Genomic DNA, 23629 nt, shown 5'->3' with positions numbered 1-23629 from the left:
CCCCGTTCAGGGACCCCTGCCCCATGAAGCCTCCCCACTTGGCTGGAGAAGCTGCTTCACGAAGCTACGTGAGGGTGTAATGGAGAAGATGTGAACGCCCTGGCCAGCTGAGCGTCCAGAGGGGGCTCTGAGTGCCGGGCACAGGGGACTGTCACTTGTGAGCAGACAGCACACCTCCTTAGTTCCACACCCTTACCGGGGAGTCCCTGGAATGACTTGTCTTTGAAAATCCTGCTTCTAAAGGGTCTCAAGGCTGGTTTTGGTCCAACTCCAATTCCTGCTTTTGCTTTACCCACTTCATGCTTGTCGTGAACGTGTGGGCACTTGCTTTGTCGGCTTCCCTTACTTCGGTTACATGAGATAGATCTGTCCTCTTGCCCCAGAACAACTCCTTGAGTACCGTGAGGCGCATCGGAACTGCACTTTCTAAAACCAGTAGCGGGGCGCCTGGCAGACCTGGTCGGTTGAGCCTACGACTCTTGATTTCGCCTCCGGTCGTGGTCCCAGGGCCATGGGATGGAGCCCCACATCCGGCTCCACACTGATCAGAGAGCCTGCTTGGGATCCTCTCGCTCTCTCTGCCCCTCCCCCGCTCACACTCTCTCTTTAAAACAAGAAATAAATAGGGGCGCCTGGGTGGCACAGTCGGTTAAGCGTCCGACTTCAGCCAGGTCACGATCTCGTGGTCCGGGGGTTCGGGCCCCGCATCGGGCTCTGGGCTGATGGCTCAGAGCCTGGAGCCTGTTTCCCATTCTGTGTCTCCCTCTCTCTCTGCCCCTCCCCCGTTCATGCTCTGTCTCTCTCTGTCCCAAAAATAAATAAACGTTGAAAAAAAATTTTTTTTTAAATAAGAAATAAATAAAGGCAGTAGCTTGTTGCGCTCCTTATCGGGATGCTTGAGGCCTCACCTGGGCTCTAGCAGCACGGCCGGCGCCCGGGAGCGAGCTGGATGGAGGCAGCGAGGCCGGCACGTGCATCGTGCTTCCAGAACTCTTAGCTGTTCTTTGGAAATTTCGAGGAAGGAAAACGGAACCAAAAGAAATCCCTCATCATTTTGTGTTGTTCCAAGATTTCACTCTTTCTGAGAGATCACGGAAACGAGCTCTTCTCTGTCCTCCAGGCTGCTCAGATTCTAACGAGATGCTCCCTTGACTTTACAAGGTTCTCTGTGAAACGCCTCCAGGTTGTTTCAGACGCAGGTACCGCCACCGCTTCTGAGCTGTCTACGGCTCCCGCCTGTCAAGAAAAAGCCCTGGGTGTTCCTGTGCCAAGACCCGCAGTGTGACCACGGTCATTAAGAACCAGCCAGCGAAGAATGGCGTTTTGGGGGATGGTTCTGCTATAATCTTCTAGAGATTCATCTGAATGGCAGAAAAAATTTTTTATTCTTGTTTTTTAAAGAAAACATTTGAAGACATCCTTGATAATGCATATTTAGGTAGTCTGGTCACTTCTAGATCATTCTCTTGGTTACCCTCCCCACCCTAGGGGATGGGGGGCTGTCTTCTGCCTTCCTGGGTTGGGGGTGGGAGGCTGACTCCTGCCTTCCTGGGCTGCAGTGGGGGTTGACTAAGCCTTTCTAGGTTCACTTGGTTGGTTTAGCTTTGAGATGTTATGGTATTTTGAAATTTTAGCTTCTTTCTCCTTAGCCATTTCTGTAACAGGAGCGGAAATTGAAATAGGTTTCCTTTTCTGAAATATTAATCCAAGTTATCTTCATTGTTTCCTGGTAGGTAAGGTAGGAATTTTCCTATGCTTCTTGCTTAGAATTGCTTTTTAAAACTAATTGGTGAGACCAGGGGCACCTGGTGGCTCAGTCGATACAGCATCTGACTCTTGGTGTTGGGGTTGTGAATTTGAGCCCCACGTTGGGCATAAAGATTACTTAAAAAAAAAAAAATTCTAAAGCTCATTGGTGAGCCCAAATTGTTTTCCTTCGTGGCAGTGGAGTGTGAATTGTGGTTTCTGGGAGGAAGCATGTGCCTCTGCTAATTAGGCCCCTCTGTAGGGGAGCCCCAGTGTTCTGGAACGGGCCGGGGAAGAGATGGGGGGGGAGCAGGGGCCCGGGCTCCACCTGGGGGAGCATCGGTGAATGTGGCCTCGAGGGTCCGGGGCGTGTGGACTGGGCGGCTCCTGCCCTGGGTGGAGGCAGGTGAGGGAGAAGAGAGCTGGTGTGCTCTCTTTGGCTGGGGGCGGCAGGCCTTTGTCCTCAGGTGACTTTGGCCCCTTCCACCACCAGCGCCCCGCCCCACGCCCCCGGCTCCCGTCCTGTCAGGGGTCAGGACTCCCTTCTTTTCCCACCGCGGTGAGCCACATAGAGCCGGTTTTCAAGACAATTAAAGAAAAACAACTATTAAGGCTACTCCAGACTTTATTGGGGTTTCCCACCAGAGCCCTCCAGTCCCAGGGCCCCTCCTGGGCCACACTGCACACCCCGCCTCGTCTGCTTTGTCCCCTGGGGTCTGTGGCAGTCTCCCGGCCTTTCCTGACTTTTCGTGGCCTTGACAGTTCTGAGCAGTTCTGGTCACTTATTTGGTAGTGTCCCTCACGCTGGGTTGATCTGGTGTTTCTCGTGATGAGACGGGTCATGGGGGGGAGGTGCCCTTCTCGTCACCAGATCGGGTGTCTGAGTCCTCACGACTCCCCGCAGGTGATGCTGACCTGGATCGCCTGGTGAAGGTGTGTTTCCGGGTGTGTCCTGTGTCGGGTGCATTTTCCCGTCCCTTCTCTGTCCTCTGGAAGCCGGTCTCTGGGCCGGGCGACCCCAGGTAAGGGAGACCCCAGCCCCCCCAGCAGCCCCGCCAGCGCCTGTCCATGTATCATTTGGAGCTCCTACATTGGGAAGGATTCTGTCTCCTCTCCTCGCGTTACGTGCGCTTCGGGTTACGGGCTCAGGCTGTTCCTGATCGCGGCTTCGGGTTGTCGGGCTCTGGCGGCGCCGACGGTCCTGCGTGCCTCACGTGTGTCCCTGTGCCCCGTTCCCGGTGCGCCGGGACCGGCCGCCGCTGCCGCACACTGCTGCCGGCCCCTGTCTGTTTCCGGCCCGACAACCAGCCGCTTGTCCAGTTGTGGTTTCTTCACCGGAGAGTGGCGTTGGGAGCCGGGAGTGCTGTCACTAGAGCGGTGCTGCTGCTTCCGGAAGGATCGGGTCAGGTGTGCACGTGCTCACGCGCATCCGGCCGGTTCCTTGCGCGTGCGTGCGTCTCAGTCCCCGCGGAGGGTGACGTGTATCGGCGCCGGGGGCTCCGATGCCGGCCCGGTTCGGTTCGCGGGGCCCGGGCGCCCCTGCTTCCTCGCTCCTCCGAGCTTCCTTGTCCCCTGCTGTGAGGTCCGGGCCACCACCCGCCTGGCGGATCTGTTTTCTCAGCTCCGCGCACCTGCAAAGCGGTTTCGCAATTGCTCTCCTCCGTGAGAAAAACCGACCAGACGCCGGTGTTCACAGACCGTTCCTTTGCCTTCTGTCCCCACGGTTTTTGCTCAGCACCTTTTCCAGAGTTCCTTAGGGCAGGCTTCCTCCCCCACCCCCGCCGTGCACTCAGCGTCGCGGAGTCCCGGTCATTTGGCACGGTCTGCGTTCCGTCCTGGCGTCCCCTGACCTCCAGGCCGTCTCGTTTCGCTAGTTTGTAAACATTAAAGTTCATTTTCTGTGACACGCGGTTCTCTGGGTTTTGACAAATGCACGCTTATCCGTCACCCCGGGCCTGGACGTTCGTCTCCCCCTGACGCCCCTGTGCGCGCAGACCGCTGCCTCGGCCACCGGCCCCTGGGGCATCGCTGTCGTCCGCGGTCTGCCCTGCAGTTCTGCCTCTGCTAGAGTCCGCGGGATCCCGCGGGATGTGGCCCTGGGCTCTGGATTCCGGTACTCTGCAAAGGGCGCTTCCGCTCCGCCCGAGCGGCTGGGGGAGCCGGCGGCTCCCCGTCTTCCCTCCCGTAGCACACGGGACTCGCACACGGGACGTGCCGCACCCGTTCCCGCGTTCCGACGCCGGGGGCGGGGGGTCTCCGCTCTTTCCCACGGCGGCAGTTACGAACCCAGCTCCCGTGTGCTCCGCCCGGGTGCGGGTTTTGTGTCGACAGATGTCTTTAGTTCACGTGGGCGAGCAGTAAGGATGTCATTCCTGGGTCCTGTGCTCTGTCCGGCTGTGTGAGAAACCGCCAGCGTCGCCCGGAGTGGCCCACCCGGTTTCCCTTCTCCCCAGCAGCGACGTCCGTTGTTGGGATGCTCCGGAGCACTTGGCACTTTCAGTGTTTGGGCTTTGGCTGTCCCGGTGGGTGAGGGTGACGTTGCGTTGCGGCTTTAACGGGCGTTTCCCCCAACAAACGACACTGGGCATCTTTTCTGTGTTTATTTACCATCTGCGTATCTTATTTGCGCGACACGGGTGACTTCAGTGTCCACGTGCTTTGCCCAGTTTAAAAATTGGGCTGTTTGTTTCCACGTTGTTGAGTTTTCATGGTACTTTAAATATTCTGGATACAAGTCCTTCATCAGGTGCTTTATGCGCTTTGTAAATGTTTTCCCAACCTGTGGCCTGTCTCTTCGTTCTCTTTACAGTATCATTTACAGAGTGGAAGGTTTTCATTTGACAAGGTAGCGTACCTGCGGTTTCCTTTCATGGGTCACGCTTCTGGCGTTGTGTCCGAAACCCCCTTGCCACACCCAAGCCACAGATTACATCTAGTCTGGGGTCTTTTGCGAGTAGATTTTTGTTCCAAGCGTGAGACGTGCGTCCAGGTTCGTGCTCTTGCGCGTGGTCAAGCATTCATTCCAGCACCATCTGTCGAAAAGACCGTCTCTCTCCATTAAACACTCTCTGCCCCTTCGTCAAAAATCAGCCGGCTGTATCTGTGTGGGTCTGTGCCTGGACCCCCGGTCCCGTTCCGTTGACACTGTGTCTCTCCTTTCGCTAGTACCACGCTGTCTTGGCTGCTGTAGCTTTGCAGTAACTCTTGAAATTGGGTACTAGGAGTCCTCCGATGTTGCGCTTTCTCAGAACTCTTCTGGGAATTCCAGGTCCTTTGCTTTTCCATATTCATTTGAGAATCAGCTCGTCAGTATCCACAGAAGAGCTTGCTGGGTATTCTGACTGCGAGTGCACTGAATCTGAGATCGGGCTGGAGACAAGTGGCATCCTCGTTAATGCTGACTCTTTCAATCCACGAACACGATGTCTCCCTCCGTTTTTTTAAACTTTGATTCCTTTCATCAATTTTTGTTCGAATCTGTATACAGATTCTGCATGTATCTCGTTAGAGTTATAGCTGTGCACTTTTTTAGGGTCCCTTGCTATTCATTGTAACTAAAAAAATTCAGATTACGGTTCACTGCTGACATATGGGAATACACCTGACTTTTATGTATGGTCCTTGTATTCTGTGACTCTGATAAACTCATCCATTAGGTCCAAGAGGGGTTTTTTTGATATATTTTTTGAAATCTTCTGGGGCGCCTGGGTGGCTCAGCTGGTTGGGCTACTGACTTCGGCTCAGGTCACGATCTCGAGGTTTGTGAGTTTGAGCCCTGCGTCGGGCTCTGTGCTGACAGCTCAGAGCCTGAAGCCTGCTTCGAATTCTGTGTCTCCCCCTCTCTCTACCCCTCCCCTGCTCACGCTCTTTGTCTGTCTCTCAATAATAAATAAACATTAAAAAAAAAAATCTTCTACGTAGACAATCATATCAAGCATTAATGGAGACAGTTTTATTTCTTTCTTTCCAGTCTACGACTTTGACTTCTTTTCCTTGCCTCACCGTATGAACTAGGACTTCCTCCACACCATTGAGCAGGGTAGTGAGATATCCTTGTTTTGTTCCAGACCCTCAGGGGAAAGCAGTGAAGCACCCGTCGCCAAGTCTGGTTTTGGCCGTCGGTTTGTCGTAGCCGCTGTGTAGGCTGATGAGGTTCCCTTCTGTTCCTGCTGTGCTCCAAGTTTCTATCATGAGTGGATGCTGAATTTTGTCACGTGCTTTTTTGTGTGTCTGTTGATATTACCGCATGGTTTTTCTTCTTTAGTCTGTTAGTGCAGGGACTCACACTGATTGATTTCTGAGTGTTGAACTCGTGTTGCATTTCTGGCCTGCAGTTGTGATTTAGAACCCGTGTTTCTTCTGTTGTGAGTTTTGGTAGTTTGTGTCTTTCCAGTAATTGGTCTGTCTTATCTAAGTTGCTGAATTTATGGTCCTCAAGAGATTGTAATATTCCTGTATTATCTTTGCAACGTGTGTGGGACCAGTAGCAATGTTCCCTTCTTTGTTCCTGATACTGCTTCTCTCTTTTTCTTCATTAGTCTGGCTAGAGGTCTATCAATTATGTTCATCTTTTCGAAGAACCAGCTTTTGTTTTACTGACTGTCTCTATTCTTTTCTTGTTTTCAATTTCATTGATCTCCACTCTTAGGTGTTTAAAGATTTCTTTCCTCCTGCTTGTTTTGTGTATAATTTGCTTTTTTTTTTTTTTTTGATAAAGTAGAACTTTAGATTTGAGACCTATCTTTCTTTTTTCTTTTTTTTTTAAATTTATTATTTATTTTGAGACAGAGCACGTGTGTGTCCATACACGTGTGCAGGAGAGGGACAGAGAGAGAGCAAGAGAGAGAGTCCCAAGCATGCTCTGCGCTGTCAGCACAGAGCCTGACACGGGGCTCGATCCCACCAACTGCGAGATCAAGACCTGAGCTGAGATCAAGAGTCGGACACGTAACTGACCGTGCCACCCAGGTGCCCCAAGACTCTCTGTCTTTCTGACATGAGCACTTTACTGTAAATCTTCCTTGAAGTGGTGCTTCCAGAGCATCCTGCAAGTTTTTATATGTTGTCTTTTCAAATTTCATTCAATTAAAAAATCTTATAATTTTTGGGAATGCAAGCTGGTGCAGCCACTCTGGAAAACGGTGTGGAGGCTCCTCAAAAAACTAAAAATAGAACTACCCTGCGACCCAGCAATGGCACTACTAGGCGTTTACCCAAGGGATACAGGTGTGCTGTTTCGAAGGGACACGTGCACCCCCATGTTTATAGCAGCACGATCGACAACAGCCAAAGTATGGAAAGAGCCCAAATGTCCATCGAAGGATGAATGGATAAAGAAGATGTGGAACATATACACAATGGAGTATTACTCAGCAATCAAAAAGAATGAAATCTCGCCATTTGCAACTACGTGGATGGAACTGGAGGGTATTATGCTCAGTGAAATTAGTCAGAGAGAGACAAAAATCATAGGACTTCACTCCTATGAGGACTTTAAGAGACAAAACAGAGGAACATAAGGGAAGGGAAACAAAAATCATATAAAAACAGGGAGGGGGACAAAACAAAAGAGACTCATAAATATGGAGAACAAACAGAGGGTTCCTGGAGGGGCTGTGGGAAGGGGGATGGGCTAAATGGGGAAGGGGCACTAAGGAATCTACTCCTGAAATCACTGTTGCACTATATGCTGACTAATTTGGATGTAAATTTAAAAAAATAAAATAGATCTTATAATTTTGCTTGTGTGTGTGTTTTTTTTTTAATGTTTATTTTTGAAGGAGAGAGAGACAGAGTGTGAGTGGGGGAGAGGCAGAGAGAGGGAGGCACAGAATCTGAAACAGTCCCCAGGCTCTGAGCTGTCAGCTCAGAGCTCGACACGGGGCTCAAACTCATGAACCGTGAGATCATAACCTGAGCCAAAGTCAGATGCTCAACCAACTGAGCCACCCAGGTGCCCCTTGCTTGTGCTTTTAAAACCTCCGTTTAGAGGTGTGTGGTATAATATCCAAAGATTTGGGTGTGTTTCCAGATAACATCCTGTGGCTGACTGCTAGTTTAATTCTGTCTGTGCTGGAAACATGTTTTTTAGAGTTTAGCTCTTTTCTTTATGTTTTATCTGCTTCATGGCTCACAGCGTGGAGTGTCTTAGTGAACGTTCCACATATACTTGAAAATAATACCTATTTTGCTGTTGGGTAGAGTGTTCTAAAGATGTCACATTGGCGTGTCTTGCGTTTTTATACATATAGCGATCAGTATGTGTTAGGTCAAGTCAATGAATACGTGTATAGAGTATATACTTGTATGTAGTAAGTAAGGGCAGTTTAAGCACGTAAGTTTTGTTGGTAGGTTCACGCACATCTAATCCTGTTGTGTCCACGTGTTGATCCTTTATCATCTGCAATGTCCTTTTTTGTCCCTCGTATTACTGTTTTTACGTTTCTTATCTGATGTTAATACAGCCATGAGCTCTCTTTTGGTTAATGTTTTTGTGATGTCTCTTTTTTGTGCTTTTACTTTTAAACTACGTACGTGTTTATATTGAAAGTGGATTTCTTGGAGGAGCCTGGGTGGCTCGGTCGGTCGGTTAAGCGTCCGACTTCGGCTCAGGTCGTGATCTGGTGGCTCTCAGGAGCCCTGTGTCAGGTTCCGTGCTGACAGTGGGGAGCCTGCTTCCGATTCTGCGTCTCCCCCTCTCTCATTCTGTCTCTCTCTCTCTCTCTCTCTCAAAAATAAACACTTAAAAAAAATTAAAGTGGATTTCTTGTAGATAGCATAGATTTAGGTCCTGCTTTTTTCTCCAGTCTGACAATTTCTGTCTTTACTGCTGAGTTTAGAATACTCTCATTTAGAGTGACAGATTAAAATCTACCGTGGGGCTAGTTGTTTTCTATTTGTTTCTTCTGTTGTTTCTTTTTTTTTTCTCATTTCCTGCCTTCTCTTTGGTTAATTGAGCATCTTCTAGGATTCCATTTTTGTATCTGTACTGACTCATTATGTAGATTTGTTTACAATTTTGTTTGCCGTCCCACGGGACTTAATCTGAGTCTCCCTCCATGTACTAGAATACCACTTTCTGTGTGGCGCACGTCCCTGCGAGTGCGCTCCCGTGGTCTCCTGGCCTTCGTGCTGTTTCCTCCTTACTTCCCTTCAGACGCTTTAGCTGATTGCTGCTGGTTTTGCCGTAGACTAGGGTCGCACGCGGTCCCAACCTGAACGTGACACCGGAGCCTTAGCCAGTGTGTGCAAAACCGGCAACTAAGCCACCGCCACCGCCGTGCTCCGTTCTCCCCCTCGGTCTCACCCCTGCCCCATGACGCGGTGGTCCTCACCCTGGACATTCAGCACTGTGGAGCTTTTTACAGAGTGCAGCTCGTGTCGGGGGTCCACGGGTCCCGTGGTGTCTGCGTGGAACTGCTCTGTGGCCACCTGTGACCCGGCTCTCTCCCCTTCGCCTTCCCGTGTGCAGGCGGGGGTGCGTGCTCTCTCCCCCTTCCCGTGGCGTCTCCGTGCAGACGCTCAAGTCCAGAGGATGCGAACGTGCTCTCGTAGGAGCGGGGCTTGTCAGAAACCAGCGGTTTGAACACGGTGCTCGTGACTTACACGTGAGCCGTAGCGTGAGCTCCAGGCCCAGGGTGGTCCGGACGTGTGTGATGACGACACACGCGGAGTGCGGTCTGGGGCCGCTAACCGGCCACTCGCCTGGGGCGTGTCTCGTGCACGCGCGTACCACAGGTGCAAGGAGACGCAGCCCGCGTGCGCTTGCGTACGTTTCGCGCGTTCCGTGTCTTCTCCAGACCGGACCTTCCGGCATGGCCCCCGGGATTGTGAGAAACGCTCAGACCCCTCGCATCCCTGCTTTGATCCCAAGCAGCTGCCCAGACCCGGCCTCGTCTTCCCGCCCGGCCGCGCCCCCTCCCCCGGATGTCCACACGCAGCCGTGCTCCTGCTCACGGTCCTTCGCCCTGTTCCTTCCAGTCGTGGCGTTCCTGGTGGCTCTGCACCAGAACAAGCAGCTGATCGGCGACCGCGGCCTGCTGCCCTGCCGGGCGTACCTGGAGAGCGTCCGGCGGTACTTCCGGGGCCGGGGAGGCTGGGACGCCGTGAGCTACGCACCCACCGTGCTCTGGCTGCTGGACTGGTCGCACATGAACGCCAACCTGGACGCCCTCGCCCTCCTCGGATTGGGCGTCTCGTCTTTCGTCCTGGTCACCGGCTGTGCCAACGTGGTGCTCATGGCCACTCTCTGGGTCCTCTACATGTCCCTGGTCAACGTGGGACAGATCTGGTAAGTCAGAAGCCCTGGAGTCCCGCAGGCCAGCCGTGCCGCAGCGCGGCGTCCTGGGGATGTCAGGGGCCGCGGAGCGAGCCAGCCTCCCGGCAGCTGGGGAGACGGAGCAAGGTTTCTTCTCACATGAGTGCAGGGGAGCATCACCATTCCAATTAGGCGGGAGCAGAGACTGCTGGTTGCCAGTCAGTCACATTCCCAGGGCCTTTCTTCTCTGGGAATAATCACGAGTCTGTTGGGAGTGGCACGGCCACCCCAGAGACCCTGATGTCAGCCTCCTGCGGCCGGGCGTCCTGTGGATGGAGGGAGGGTCTCCGTGTGGGCTTCTGGGAGTGCTCTGGGGGCGGGGGGGGGGGGGGGGGCTTGACCTGGAAGCTGTTTCTTTTCCTGCTCTTCCAGCTTCTTCCTTGTTCAGGAGGAACCATTAGCAGCTAGTGCCAGGAACCACAATGAGGCTGGCCCCGCTGAGGGGTCGGGGGAGCGGGCTCCCGGGCCAAGCGGTTGGAGGGGCAGCGGAGCTCCACAGAGGCGGGAAGGCTGGGGAGGGCCTGCGGGAACCGAGAGGCCGTGTCCCAGGGCGGCCCGTGGTCCGGGAAAGGCTGACTGAAGGTGAGTGGCCCCAGGGCACCGAGGGGTGTCTGAGCAGGTCAGAGGGATCCCCCTCGTCTTTCCGGTGCTGGGCCTGAGAGGAAGGGAAGACTCGCCTAGCAGAGGAAAACCAGAGCTTTCTGAGAAGTGCCAGGGCAGAGCGTCGGTGTCTGTGTGCACGCGTGAGAGAGAGGGAGGGTATCGGTGCAGACGTACAGGAAGCAGACACGGAGCGTTGGTGTCTGTGTAGACCTGCCTGAATTAGACGTGGACATCCGCGTCTGTGTGGACATGGAGGGGGTGAAGCGCTTCTGGGGCGTCTGTTGCGGTGTTCTGACCGAGGAGTCGTCTGTCCTCTGGGCGAAGAGTGTATCCGGTGGCCCAGCCATCTTTGCGGCGCTGGCCCAGGATGGAAGAGTTTGTGCGGTCTTCCCAGGGTTGGGTTCTAACCCAGACAGTCTGTTCCTGTGCCCGTGGACCTGACCTTCAGTGCTGTCTCGCAGGTGGATTTCGAACGGTCACCCCAGGGCTGTGGCAGTTGCCCGGGGTCTGTCCGGCGGGCCCCTCGCAGCTCCCTGTGGGCAGGTGCGCACCTCTTTGAGTGGAGTCTGGGCTGGACTTTTGCCCGGCCCGTTCCTGGCTGTGGGTGACCCCGCTTAGCACTGCACCGGGTCGGGCAGGGATGGGTAGCACTTAGTGTGCATGCGGGAGGCCCTTCCTGCAAATCCGGGCTGCGGGGAAGAAGGCCACGCATCTCGGTCACCCTGCACACCCACCCCCGGGGCCCTCCTGATGACGTGTTACCCGCTGACACCGCGCGGGGTCCGGGGGACCGTCCCGCGTGCCTCCTGCTTCCAGCAGCTGCAAAGCGGCTGTGCGGCGTGAGGTGTCCTTCTCGCCCGTCTGCTCCTCCCCTTGTGGGATTCCCGGAGGTCCGACGCCCCCGGGGCCTCCCTCCTGCCCCCGGTCTCCTGGCCGGGGGTGTTTACCAACAGAGGGGCGCTCTGCTGGCTTTTCCTGCGACGTCTTCAGAGGCCGCTGTGTTTTGAGACGTGTGATTTTAAACCACGCCTGAGAAGGGAGCGTTCTGGGCCCCTCTGTCCCATCCTAGCGGTTGGAGTTCCACACCGCGAGCGCCCGCTGCAGAGACCGGAGAGGGCGACACGCTTCCTCTGGGACACGTGGCTTGGGGCGTGCCTTCTTGTGCCTGGCAAGCAGAGAAAGTTGAACTGTGAGAAGTATTTCCTAGTCATGGCGTAGAATGTGGCCAAGGAGGATCAACCCCATGTTTAAATTTCTGAAAACCACTTTGGGTACGTGTGGACAAAAATAGTCCTGTATTTTTCTCATTGGAAAAGCTATTTTGTTCTCCTTCCCTGGGACGTGTAAAAAAAAAAAAATGTGCAAAATAAAATAAAACTACATTTTCTCAGAAATGGTGCATGAGACGTTTTAGGTGAAAAGTGAAAAAGAAAACAAAATCTGTCAGCGGAGACCAGTGGTTTCCCTACCATGCCCGTGATGCCAGTGTCCACGGCCGAGCCGCACACTGCTGTGGCACAGATGTGGGGCCTCGTGGGGCTCACGGGCACCTGCACCCAGGCGAGGTGGCTGGTGGGACTCAGGCGCCCTCCGCCTCCGAGGTATTTCCAGCTCCACCCTTGGCTCGGGTTTCCCTGACGGATGATAGTTTGGGGATCAGAGTGACATTGAAAACTTACCGAGTGAGGACCCCACACGGGGGGAACAGGCTTTCTTTTTCGTGACACCCCAAATGACAGTTAGACACAGACCGTTCTTTGCATGTCCCATTTATTTAAAGTTGGGGAAAAAGAATATTTCTTTGAGGTGAGATACGCAGATCATGGACGCTGTTGGCAAAACGTCTTGCAGGCGTCCAGCTGGCGCCCGGTGGTGGGGACGGGAAGCCCCTCCCCCCAAGGCAGGGCGGTGCCGGCAGGTGCACTAGGTGCCTCTCCACAGGCACCACGGCCCCGTGCCTGCCCACGTTTGCTCCTGCCCGGCGGCACGTGGAGTCCCCCGAGGTGGCTGTCGTGGGGCGGAGCCAGGTAGCCTCACGCGGCACCCGGCATGTTCTGGAACCGTGACTGCCCTTTGCCCGCTCTCCCGACTTCGTTCCCGACACCGCGTGTCAGGTGGGAGCTGCTGAATCCACTTTGTGGTGGCAGCGACCGGAGATCTCGTCGTAGGGAGAGTGGCTCCCTTCCAGGTGGTCAGTGTTCTGCAGATCAGTGACCCGCGCCCTCGGGTTCGGGGAGTGGAGGACCGATCGTGTGAAGTCCTTATGTTGTGGCCGCAGGAGGCGTAGTGGGAGGGGGACTGGGGACGCGGGGGCAGGAATGAGGGACCGGGGCGCAGGCGAGCTGGTGGCATGCCCCTTGCCGTGGGGTCCGTGCTCCGGGGCGCCCTCTCCCAGAGCTCCAGGTCCTGCATCCGCGTGGCCTGTGGTCAGGCGTGGGGCGGGCTGTGGGCTGAGGCAGCGCTGCCACGTGGGATGCTCAGCCACCGTACAGGACCCGGGCAGACCCGGGCCTCTGACTCTCCCCACGTCCCCCATGTTTTACCAAACTCCACATCCTCATGATTTTACCTGCAAGTGTTTCTAGAACCTTCCTGTGCCATCAGCACCCAGCGTGGCCCCGTGTTCACGACGGCCTTCGGGGCTGTGCTTCCCACACAGCAGGGTGTTTTGTCAAGGGCACGGAGCTGCTTCATTTTGGGTCTTTCTGCGGGAGGAACTAGGCAAGCGGCTCAGCACCAGGGGCCCCGTGCCCCTGCAGGGCTCGCCAGCAGTCAGGGCGTCCCTAGGCCGGCAGGCCCCCGATAGGGATGCAGGACCAGCCCGTGTGGGGGCTCAGGCTTTCGAAGGACACACGTGCAGGGGTGCTGAGTGGCTGTGGAGGCCCCCTCTCCATCACCAGCCATCGAGTGTGGCCAGAGCAGGTTTTGATTTCCTGGTGCTCTGGGACAGGAGCGGTGTGAGGGTGTCCCCGCCCCTGAGACTGTGTGGTTAGGGGCAGAGATGACCTCTCGGTTCCGTTTGTTTCACCAGGTACAGCATCATCTGTCGGGGAGAGACAGGAGGTGGTGCCCTGGGAGTGGATGGAGCTAGAAGGGGCCTCAGATTAGGTGGCTGGCAGGCAGCCCCCGCCCCACCCCCACCCCCCACTGCCAAGCCCGTGCCTCCTGGTCCTGAGACGCCTGGGCCTTGGTGAGCACGTCTGAGCCCACCGTGCGCCCGTGCCGTCCTTGCTGAGAACTTGAGTTTGTGTGCCTCGAACAGTGCCCAGGGCCCCAGAGGTTCTGTCCAGTGGAAGGAAGCCGTGTGGTCCCTCCCAGGGCCCGGCCTGCGGCTGCCGCACGCGGTTTTGTTCGCTTCTGAGGACCCAGTGAGGCCGGATGCGGCTCTCATGGCTGACGGGCACAGATTGGGTTTCTGCCTAGCTACTTCAGCTTTTCCTGTTAATGTGATAAGCTCCATCTTTGGAACAACTATAGGTTTACAGAATGCAGAACAGTACGGGGAGCTCCTGGGCACCCTACACCCAGTTTCGTGTATTGTCAACCTCTTCCTTGTCAGACTGATACTGACCTCTTTTGTCCCAGGATCCCCCTCCCCCAGGAGCCACAGGACATTTGGGCGTCATATCCCCTTAGGCTCCTCTGGGCCGGGACAGTGTCTCTGACCCCCCAGCTTACAGGACTGGTCAGGGATTCTGTGGGTCAGGACCCGTCTGACGCTCTTCTCGCGACTGGGCTGGGTTGTGAGTTCGGGGAGAAGGCCATGGAGATCGCGCGCCCTTCTCGTCACGTCACGTCACGTCACGTCACACGGGTGGTCATTGCCACTGACGAGCCTCATCTGTGCCGCTGCTGACCCTCCCCGCCCGGTGAGGTCCCTTGGGTGACCTTGTCCGCGGTGAAGTCGGTTTGTCCGAGTCCGGGCACACAGCCCAGGTGTGGGGCGGGGAGCCGGGTACTGGGAGGCTTCTGCAGGGGAGGCGGGTCTCCCGGTCACATCAGTGGGGACTTTGGGTGTCTGCCCTCTTGCTCTTGGGGCTTCACCATCCCGGGAACCGGCGACGTGTGACAAGACAGCTAGAGTTCAGCAGCCGCTATTGCATGAGTTTAAGTGGTTTTACAGACGGGTCTCGCTGCCGCGGCTCTTTCTGTCTCGGACGCTGGAACCTGCTAGAACCCTGGGAGCCCCGACCGTGACTTCACTCCAGCTGCCCCCCAGCATCAACTTTCCACAACGTCGGCTTTCCGATCCTTTTATCTGCGCTTTACTTTGGCAGTACTCCTCAAGGGCCCTTTGTAGCGAGTCAGGATGGCTGGGCAGCCGTCCCTTTCTCTCCCCACCTTCCTGGCCCCCAGAGAAGAAAGGATTATCTCCAAAAACTTGGACCGGCATCGGGGAGGCTCAGGGGGTCCTTCCTGCGGAGGAAGCCGCCTCTGCCACGTCCCTTGGAGAGAGAGGACAGAGCCTGCACTTCAAAGAGCGCCCAGAGCAGATGCCAGAGGGCCGCGGGGGGTGCGGGGGTCACGGTTGGTGCCACGGGGCGCGCTGCGTGGCCGCTCCCTCCGGACGGTGGACGATGCAAGCCTCGTTTTGTCCTAAACGCAGCAGCCCCCCGCAGGGCCCGCCACCAGCCGCCCTGGCTGCGCCCCGCCACCCACGTCCGCCTTGAACGTCGCCTGGGGCCCAGATGCGTTGACGGAGCACTGACTGAAAAGAGAGCTGATGCACACACACGGACTCCTGCCTCTGTTCTGGGAGGTTCAGGGAGCGGAATGGGGCCATTTCCGTTCCGTGGGGGCAGCAGCCTGCGCCTGGGCACGCACTCCACAGTGAAGGCCGCCCTTCCTTGTAGGGACCCCTTTCTGATAATCTGTGCTCAGGGTACCGGGTGCCCTTCAAACTTTCTGATTCTAGGGTATGACATTCCATGGTGTTTGACTATGTACAGAAATTTACTGCCAGATATCCACTATTACATTTCCTTTTTCCAAGAGATTTATTTTTTACTTTTATTTATTTTTGAGAGAAAGACAAAGAGACAGACATGAGTCAGGGAGGGGCAGAGAGAGGGAGACACAGAATCCGAAGCAGCTCCAGGCTCTGAGCTGTCAGCCCAGAGCCCGACGCGGGGCTCGAACTCACGAACCGTGAGATCACGACCTGAGCCGAAGTCGGACGCTTAACCGACCGAGCCACCCAAGTGCCCCCCTAAAAGATTTCTTGATTGGCTTGCTGTGAGCATGGGCTGGGACCCCGTATGTGGGGCAGGGCCTGGGCAGACAGGGCTTCTGGCCACACACGTAGCACCTAGGGGGTCCCCCTTATGCCCACCTTCCCCACATTTAGTGCCCATGGGGTCTGTGACCTGACCCACGGTGTCCTGGGGTCACTGAAGTGGGCTTTACTTAGCTGGGTAGCAGGATGCTTTAGTCTTGTAAGTTTTTTGACAAAGCAAGGCAAAATTTTAATACACGTTTCTTCTTCTGTTTTTCAGGTATTCGTTTGGTAAGTGGAAATCAGAAAGCGACGCCGTGGGAGTTTGGCATGTGTGTGGGGTATGTACCCGTGCGCTTTTTCTGCCTCTCGCCTCGCCTGAGAGTCTGTCACCACGTTGGCCAATGTCTGTGATCGAACCTGGAGTCCTGGCCCACGCCGGCTTCCGTGCCCGGAGTGCCGGCCCGGTGCAGACCTGGGGACTCGTGACATTGGGGTGTCCTGTGGGTAGAAGGCAGCGTCAGATGGCTGTTCGAGTGGCCCCACCGCAGTGAGCGCAGTGTCCTCACGGATCAACACTGTTCCTTGGGTGAAGGCCAGGCCGTCCTGCAGGCCAACCCTTCTCCCCCCCCGGGCCGCGCTGAGTGCCCGGGACACCCCTGGGCAGAGGAGGAGCTCACCCAGGGCTGAGGGTGGTGGGACAGCCCGCGGCGGCCCGATTTCTTTGCTCGGTAAGGGGAGGACGTCGGGCAGTGATTCTATGCCGTGCGGGTAGTGCTGCACCCACCGTGAGCACGTGGGTAGCGTTTGTTCAGAGGCAAGGGGGCCCCCGGTGGATAGGGCCCAGCACAGCCCACCTGTGGGTCTCACCTTCTCACCTGCTGATACACGGACACGTCAGCACGCTCCAAGGGGACGCGAGGAGCCACACACCCCACACCGTGCCACCCTCGGCGCCCCACCACGATCCCCAACCACACGAGGAGCAACGGGCCAGGACAGCAGGCCCGTCCTGGAGGGAAATGATCGTCGACAGAGGCCATCCTCAGGCCAGCCCAGCGCAGCCGCGGGGACTGGTGACTGCACTGAGGCCCTGAAGAATGAGAAGAAGAGCTCTCAGGAGAGAAACCGACGAGATGAGAAAAGAAGCAGACGGAAAGTCGAGAACTGAAATATACGGTGTGTGAAATGAAGGACTTCCCAGAGGGGCTGGGTGACGGTGGCACGGAGCGGGGCCTAGAGCCCCCCCAGGCCGCGCAGAGCTCAGGCACCCAGGGGAGAGCTCGGAGGCTGGCGGCATGCGTGCGGAGCCCCGGCACGAGGGGCAGGTGGCGACGTCCCCACGTTGGTTGGAGACACTACCGTACAGATGCGAGAAGCCCGGGGAAGTCCACACAGCGTGCGCGGGAAAGAAACTGTGTCTCCCGCGCCATTGGGTGGTGCCGACCGAGGGAAAGGGAGAGTCCTGAGAGCGGTAGGTGGGTCTGGACGCGGGTCTGGAAGCGGCCCTGAGGGCTCAGGGCCGGTGAGCGGGCGCCTCAAATGGAAGCCGGGACCAGGGCCCTGTGTCGGGGACTGGGTGCCGCCGAGGCGCGCTCCCTGCCCCGGGTGGCCGGGAGGGACGGGAGGGAAGACCCGGCCTCCGGGAGGCGTGTGGAGCCCAGAGCGGAGTCCGCGGGTCAGCGTGAAAGACCGCTTCCTGTTCTTACTTCGTCTGCGGCACGCCTGACTGTTTAAAGCAAAACAAGTCGTTTGCCTTCTGAGACCCGTGACGCTCCCAGAGCGGACGCACGCGACGGGCCTGACGGGGCTCGCAGGGCGGCAGGTGGACCCGCGCGGTCGTGGGTTTCCACGCTGCGAGTGGAGCCGCACACCCCGAGGAGAGTGCAGGAGGGTTCAGGGTGCGTGTTGTGACCCCTCGAGCAGTCACCGGAAACACGTGGAGATGCGGGTAAAATGCTGGACAGAGTGGTGTTCTGAGAAATCCAAGTGATCTGGAAAGACAGAGGGGGGGCACAGGGACAGGAAGCGTAGCCCTAAAGAGCACGTCGGCGATGGCATCGGCGTCACAAACTCACGTTCCAGCTGGAAGAGGAGATCGACAGAACGCCCTGATGCCATCGGACACACGGAGTCCTGGCAGGACGGTGGGGGGAGCACGGCCGAGACAAGGGCCAGAGGCCGGGGGCTGTGCTCATGCCAGCACAGATAGAGGTGAGGAGCCGGCACTGCCAGGACACGGGGGACGTGTCCTCATTCCTGAGAGCACGCGACGCGAGAGCGGCAGTTGGCGGGGACGCGGGCCGTCCCCCGCGGGACCACGAGTGACGCAGGAGGGGTGCTGGCGAGGATGGCCTGAGGGGGCTGCCGGGTGTCTGGCTGAAGGTCCGGCAGGAAGCGGCCCGCCCCGGGGATCGCGTATGTCCTGTTCAGGCCCCCTGGGACACCCACAAGCACACCAGCCCCGTCCTGGCCATCTGCAAGCAGGACGCTGAGGAGACAGCCTCCCCGACAGCCGTCCCTCCCGTCCCACGGGGAGCGGGGGCTGGGTGCTGTGCGAGACCGCCTCGTGGCCTGACCCACGCGAGCCCCGTCAGTGGAACAGCTGCAGGGTCTGAACCCCCAGCGCCCGCTCGGGAGCGTGGGGCCGTGACTGGTTTCACCTTTGAGCCCGAGAGCCGGGGGGGTTGGCAAGGAGAGGCCCCCGCAACTGTCCCAGACGTGGCAGCTCCGAGCTCCAGTCTGCGGGCCTCCCTGGGCATGCGAGAAGGCCTGGGGCAGGCAGGGCAGGAAGCCGAAGAGGGTCTCCCTGGTGGCCCGTGCTGGAGGGAACAGACTGCCCTGGGGCAGGGACATCAAGCCCCGAGGCCCCGGGGAGGGGGGTTGAAGCAGAGGCCGTGTCCTGGGGAGGGGGCGCAATTGTGCTGCCACTCAGCTGCCCAGTGGGCTGGAGGGGGTCAGGAGGAGGCTGGGAAGGGCCCTCCTCTGCCGACGGGTGGGCAAGGGCCATGGGGAGAGGCTGCCCCCAGGCCCCGTGCTGGGGTCGCTCACAGAGCACAGTCGGTTTTCCGGCCAGACGACCCCGTCCCGCCGACCCTCCCTGCCGGACCACAGCCTCACTGCAGACGCTCACTTCTGGGTAATCACTTCCGCTCCGGACCCACCGTTTCTCTACACAGCGTTTGACCTAAACAAGAATTTCTAGATGTACACACGCAGGGGGAAAAGGAGCCTGCAGGCAGCAGGGGTGACCCCGATATTGGAGCCGTCGGGGAAGGAAGGGGTGGGTCTGTCTGCCCCAGCAGGAGCCACGACGGTGCCCACGCACAGACGCACCGCCCCGCCCGGCCGACAGAGCAGCAGACAGGGCCGGCAGGGGCGCTGGGCACAGGGTGTCCTTGCTGGCCGTGCAGTGGGGTGGGGCGCACGCCAGCGGGGACAGCAGGCAGAAGAACGTTGAAGGAATAAAAGCCGAGGACTGTCCAGACCCGAATGAAAGGCGCATGCCACCGACCCTCCCACACACTCGTGGTCAGACGGGTGAGGACCAAAGAGGACCAGAGAAGCTTCCTTGCGGCCAGCGGTGCCACAGGCACATCACTGCAGCACGCCTGTCAGTGCCAGAGAGGAGGGAGGACCCCCCGGCCGGCCACACCGCGTCCTCAACAGGAAGGCACGTGCGGGCTCTCCCCGCTGCTCTGCCGGGGCTGCTGAGGGGTTCTGCAGGCAAAGACGCTTGAAGTCACAGAAATGGGCATCAACTCGAAGGAAGAGCGTCAGATTCTGGCAAGAGGAACAGGAACACGGACTGTTTCTCCGATCTTCAATTACCTTAAAAGGTGGGTGACAAAGCCGGAGTTGAAATTTAAAATCGAAAGTGAGGCTCTGCGTCTGCCCTGGGCCCGTGTCCCTCACCACCTTCTCAGCCGGCCGGGCGCCCTCGGTGTCAGGGGCGGCCAGCGTGGTCGTGGTCGTGGTCGTGGTCAGCTGCGTCCGCGTGCGGCCTTCCTTCTCGGGGTTGTGTCTTTAACTTTTAGGCCAGAAGACAGCAGGGATGGTTCCCCGTCCCCCTTGCCCGTGGAGCGCTTCTTAACCGTAAGAGCGAGCTAGTACCCTGCCAGCCTCATGCGGTTGGGAGCAGGGGAGGCTGGAAGTCTGGGCGTGAAGTTCGCCGTCGGCGAGAGCGTTAGGGTCCACGTGACCGCGAGACACTCCTCCAAGAAACCTGCCTTCTCCCTCTCGTCTTGCTAAAATCTGCTTGATTTACCTGCGGCTGCAGGAGTATTGTCGTTTTCAGTTGTGACTGAGACCCGGCAGACCCTAACTCCTTTTCCAGGTGGGAAAAGCGCCCGTGCCCTGAATCCGGGGCGGTTACCATAGCTACCATAAAATCGGCGGTCGTGAAGCCAGAGGACGCGCTCGCCTGTGGCGGTGAAGCGGCAGGTGTGGTGGCCGAGGTTCGCGGGCCTGCCTCCCCCGAGGCGACGAGGCTTCGGGAGACCCGTGCCGGCCCCTCTGCCAAAGCCCCCGCGCTTAGGAGAGCTGCGTGGGGAGGGGGCCGCACGAGGCCTCACGTGGGAAATGGAGGCAGAGACCAGAGCCCCAGCCCCCCCGGTCCCCGGGGTTGGCGGTGCCCGAGCCTTGCGGGCATCTGTGAGGCTGCGAGGGCGTCCTCGGCGGGAACACTGGCGTCGGGAGACTCGGGCAAACAGCCTCCGTTTTGCTCCGAGTTTAAACAAGTCTGTCCCCCACCTGTGCATCCGTGGGCGCTACCTGGCGCTCGTGAGCCCCAGCTGCGTCGCCGGGAGCCGGTGGCGCTACTGACACGTCTCCCGTGGAAGCAGGCCCCCGAGGAAGAAGGCGGCGTGTGGGGTGCGCTTGGTGCGGCCCCTCGGCGTCCCGGGCTGCTCTCTCCCTCGCTAATCTCACAGGACGACAGCCACCGGCCCGGCCACCAAGCCCCAGAGCCACCAAACGGAAAGGACTCAGGCCTCCGGGCGGGGGCCCGTCGGCCTCACCTGGGGCTGGCCGCAGGAACTCGGTTCTTACGAGGAGCAGGCCCTCTGGGCCTGTGTGTCCGCGCCGTTCTGGGTTCGTTTTAGTTACATTTATCGTGTCTCTATTCTGCAAAGTGGACTTTGACGAGGCCGCGCCCGCACTGGGTCTCGCGCCGAGCGCTAAGCTGCACGGGGTACACGTTCCCGGAGAACTCGGGCCCCGGCCCGCGGACCCCGGAGCTGCTCCGTCACCAGCCGTCACGGGGCGGCTTGATGAGAGTCAGGTGAGACCAGGTGCGGCTCCTTAGCCACACCTGCGCCACGGCAAGCGCCCGGCAGCCACGTTGGGCACGCACGGCACAGCCCGCTTCCGCCCCTGTGGGAGTTCTGTGCGCTCGCCGGCCAGCCCGTGAGTGGGCACGGCTGTTTACCTCTGCGGACTCAAGCTGCCGCCTCGGCAGCTGACCCTGTAAGGACGCGGTGGGTGAGTATAACTCCCTTCGGTTTGGGAGGAGGGCCGCGGGGCCGCATCCTCTTTCTAGCGCCTTCCCCTTGTTCAGAACGACCACACGTTTCTCAGGATGTCCAAGTGTCTGGAACATTTTCCACGGTCCTGAGGGCCCGCTCCCCATCGTGAGTGGCACCTGCTGCTGTCCCGGGACCGGGCTCTCGAGTGCCTGTTTGCAGCCGGCTGGGACTCCGGCTAAGGTGACGGTCATGGCAGTAGGGCTGTTTGCTCCAGGACACAGGAAGGCCACTGTCGACCGGGTGCTAGGAGGCTGCTTTGCCGCTTGTTTCTCTGCCGAGGCTCTCGGTGTGGCTGTGCCTTGAAGGCCACTGGGTCGGTAACTCTTACTTCAAAGAGTGGGTGTAAAGGTAATTAATTCAGGTCCCCTGTAAGTGCTGTTTCCTGCTCCCCAGCGGAAAGTGCTCTTTGATGATCATGAGCTCAGGGTGGGGCCCTTGCGCTGTCCTTGAGAGCCGTGTAGCAACCAGCAGGCCGGGCCGGCTGGTATTTCCGGTCTTTTCTGCCCAGAAGGGGCTGCTCTTGGCCCACAGCCTCCCAATGTGGCCTGAGGCCTGATGGCCACCTGTTTTGGGTGAGGTGGGGACCCAGGAAGGGCCCCCTGTCCTCGGGACTGAGTCGTGCGGCTTCCCCCCAGTGTTGGAGCCGATGCAGGCCTCCACCCCTCCAGGCCTAGGCCGGCCGCGGGCACCAGGGGAGGCCGGCTGGCGGCTGCAGAGGGGACAGGCCCCGTGACCAGGAGCTGAGCCATCACAGGGCCCTTGCGCCCAGACACACACATGATGAGACCTCTCTGCTGTTCGAGGCCCTGAGGCTTCTGGAGTGTCTCCGGCCCTAGAAAGGATCCGGTAACTTGGCCCTAGAAAGGATCCGATTTTAGCTTGAGGGACCCCAGCATGTGCTGGTGTTGGCCTCCAGGCGGTCTCCCAGGCAGGTCCGGGTCCCCACGTCCCCCGACACTGATCTTCTATCAGGAGCTTCGGGAACCTTGGTGTTCACGTGGGCATGCACTCCCTGAGCGTGCCTGGTTTACGCCATAGTCTTCTTTCAAGGGGGTGGTATTTCCATAGCTTTTCGTCATTCTGCCTGTGGCCGCACGGGCTGTGTTTTTTGTGTTTTGGTGCCATCGTGGTTAAGGTCCTTTGTTGAGGGGCGTGGAGATGTGGCCCCTTCCTTCCGAGGCTCAGCAGCCCAGCTGGGGCGGGAAACTGCAGGTAGAAACTGATACAAGCCCCTCAGGCCGCGTGAACGCTCAGACGTTCGTTAGTGCCGTTAGCGCTGCCGGGACAGTGGGCAGCTGCGGTCCCAGGCCTGCTTCGTTTCCTCAGGTACGGCTCGCGGCTTGAAACCTCACGCGGTGCTTGGACACGGGAAGCAAGTCAGCAGCACGCGTCCTCCTGCGTCAGACCGCCCAGGCACCCGTCCCTGGGGCGCGAGGGGTCTGAGAGAAGGATTCCGGCGGGCTCCCCGGCTCGGGACGTTCCTTTGTAGGAAAAGAGCGTTCTGTTTTCACTGCAGGCCCGTCTAGCCGAGAGCAAGATGCGTCAGCGACGCTTGGTTTCAGAAAGCGGCTCAGTGGATGAGCTATTCATTTATCCTGGTGTGCCGAACGCGGGGTGTAGTCCTCACCGGCAGGGCCGGCCGCGGGCCACGGGGCCAGGAAGCAGGACCCTGGAGGAGATTGGGGGCCGACCGCCATCTCCCGAGGCCAGGAGGGCCGGATGGCAGCGGGAGGTCCGTGGGTGGGCTGTGGGGACGGGCGGGCGGGTGCCGGTCCTGCACTCAGAGGTGCCGGCGGGGCGCACACGTGCCGTGCGGGGCGTCAGGGGCGAGCGAGTCCCCGCAGGCTGTGGCTGTGCTCAGAGGAGCAGCCCCCCGGGCGTTTGGCACTGTCCTCCGGTCACTGCTGCCTCGTTAGGTGCGCTTTTCAGGGAGGCCCTGTGCTGGCATCGGTGCGAGTGTGGCCTGGACCCTTGAACTCCGGTGTCCGTCCCAGCAGCACCTCCCACCAGCCGTTGTGAATTAAATGCTGCTTGTGACCCCTTACCCTTGCTGCTCTTAAATTCGTGCTTTAAAAACAGCTTAATGAGGGGTTTACTGGTCCAATTGGAAGTTTTTATTAAAACCTATTAGTGCTGGAGCGGAGCTCGCCTGCAGGAAGCGATGAGACCGCCTCCGAGGGCCGGGCGGACTCCATGACAGCAGATCCCACCAAACCGTCTCCA

General features: G+C 58.3%; 1 protein-coding gene across 1 annotated transcript in view; it reads left to right on the top strand.

The window, feature by feature from the left end:
• LMF1 (lipase maturation factor 1) overlaps positions 1–23629 on the top strand; it is a 100988-nt gene that overhangs the window by 4231 nt on the left and 73128 nt on the right. The window contains exons 2-3 of the mRNA XM_030300552.2: positions 9727–10036; positions 16162–16172. Of these exons, the coding sequence (XP_030156412.1) occupies positions 9727–10036; positions 16162–16172 (321 nt within the window). The remainder of the gene's footprint in view (positions 1–9726; positions 10037–16161; positions 16173–23629) is intronic.

The sequence above is a fragment of the Lynx canadensis genome, chromosome E3 (assembly GCF_007474595.2).
Source record: "Lynx canadensis isolate LIC74 chromosome E3, mLynCan4.pri.v2, whole genome shotgun sequence".
NCBI lineage: Eukaryota > Metazoa > Chordata > Mammalia > Carnivora > Felidae > Lynx > Lynx canadensis.
Note: the sequence above shows the minus strand (reverse complement) of the source record. Positions and strands in the feature narration are given on the sequence as shown.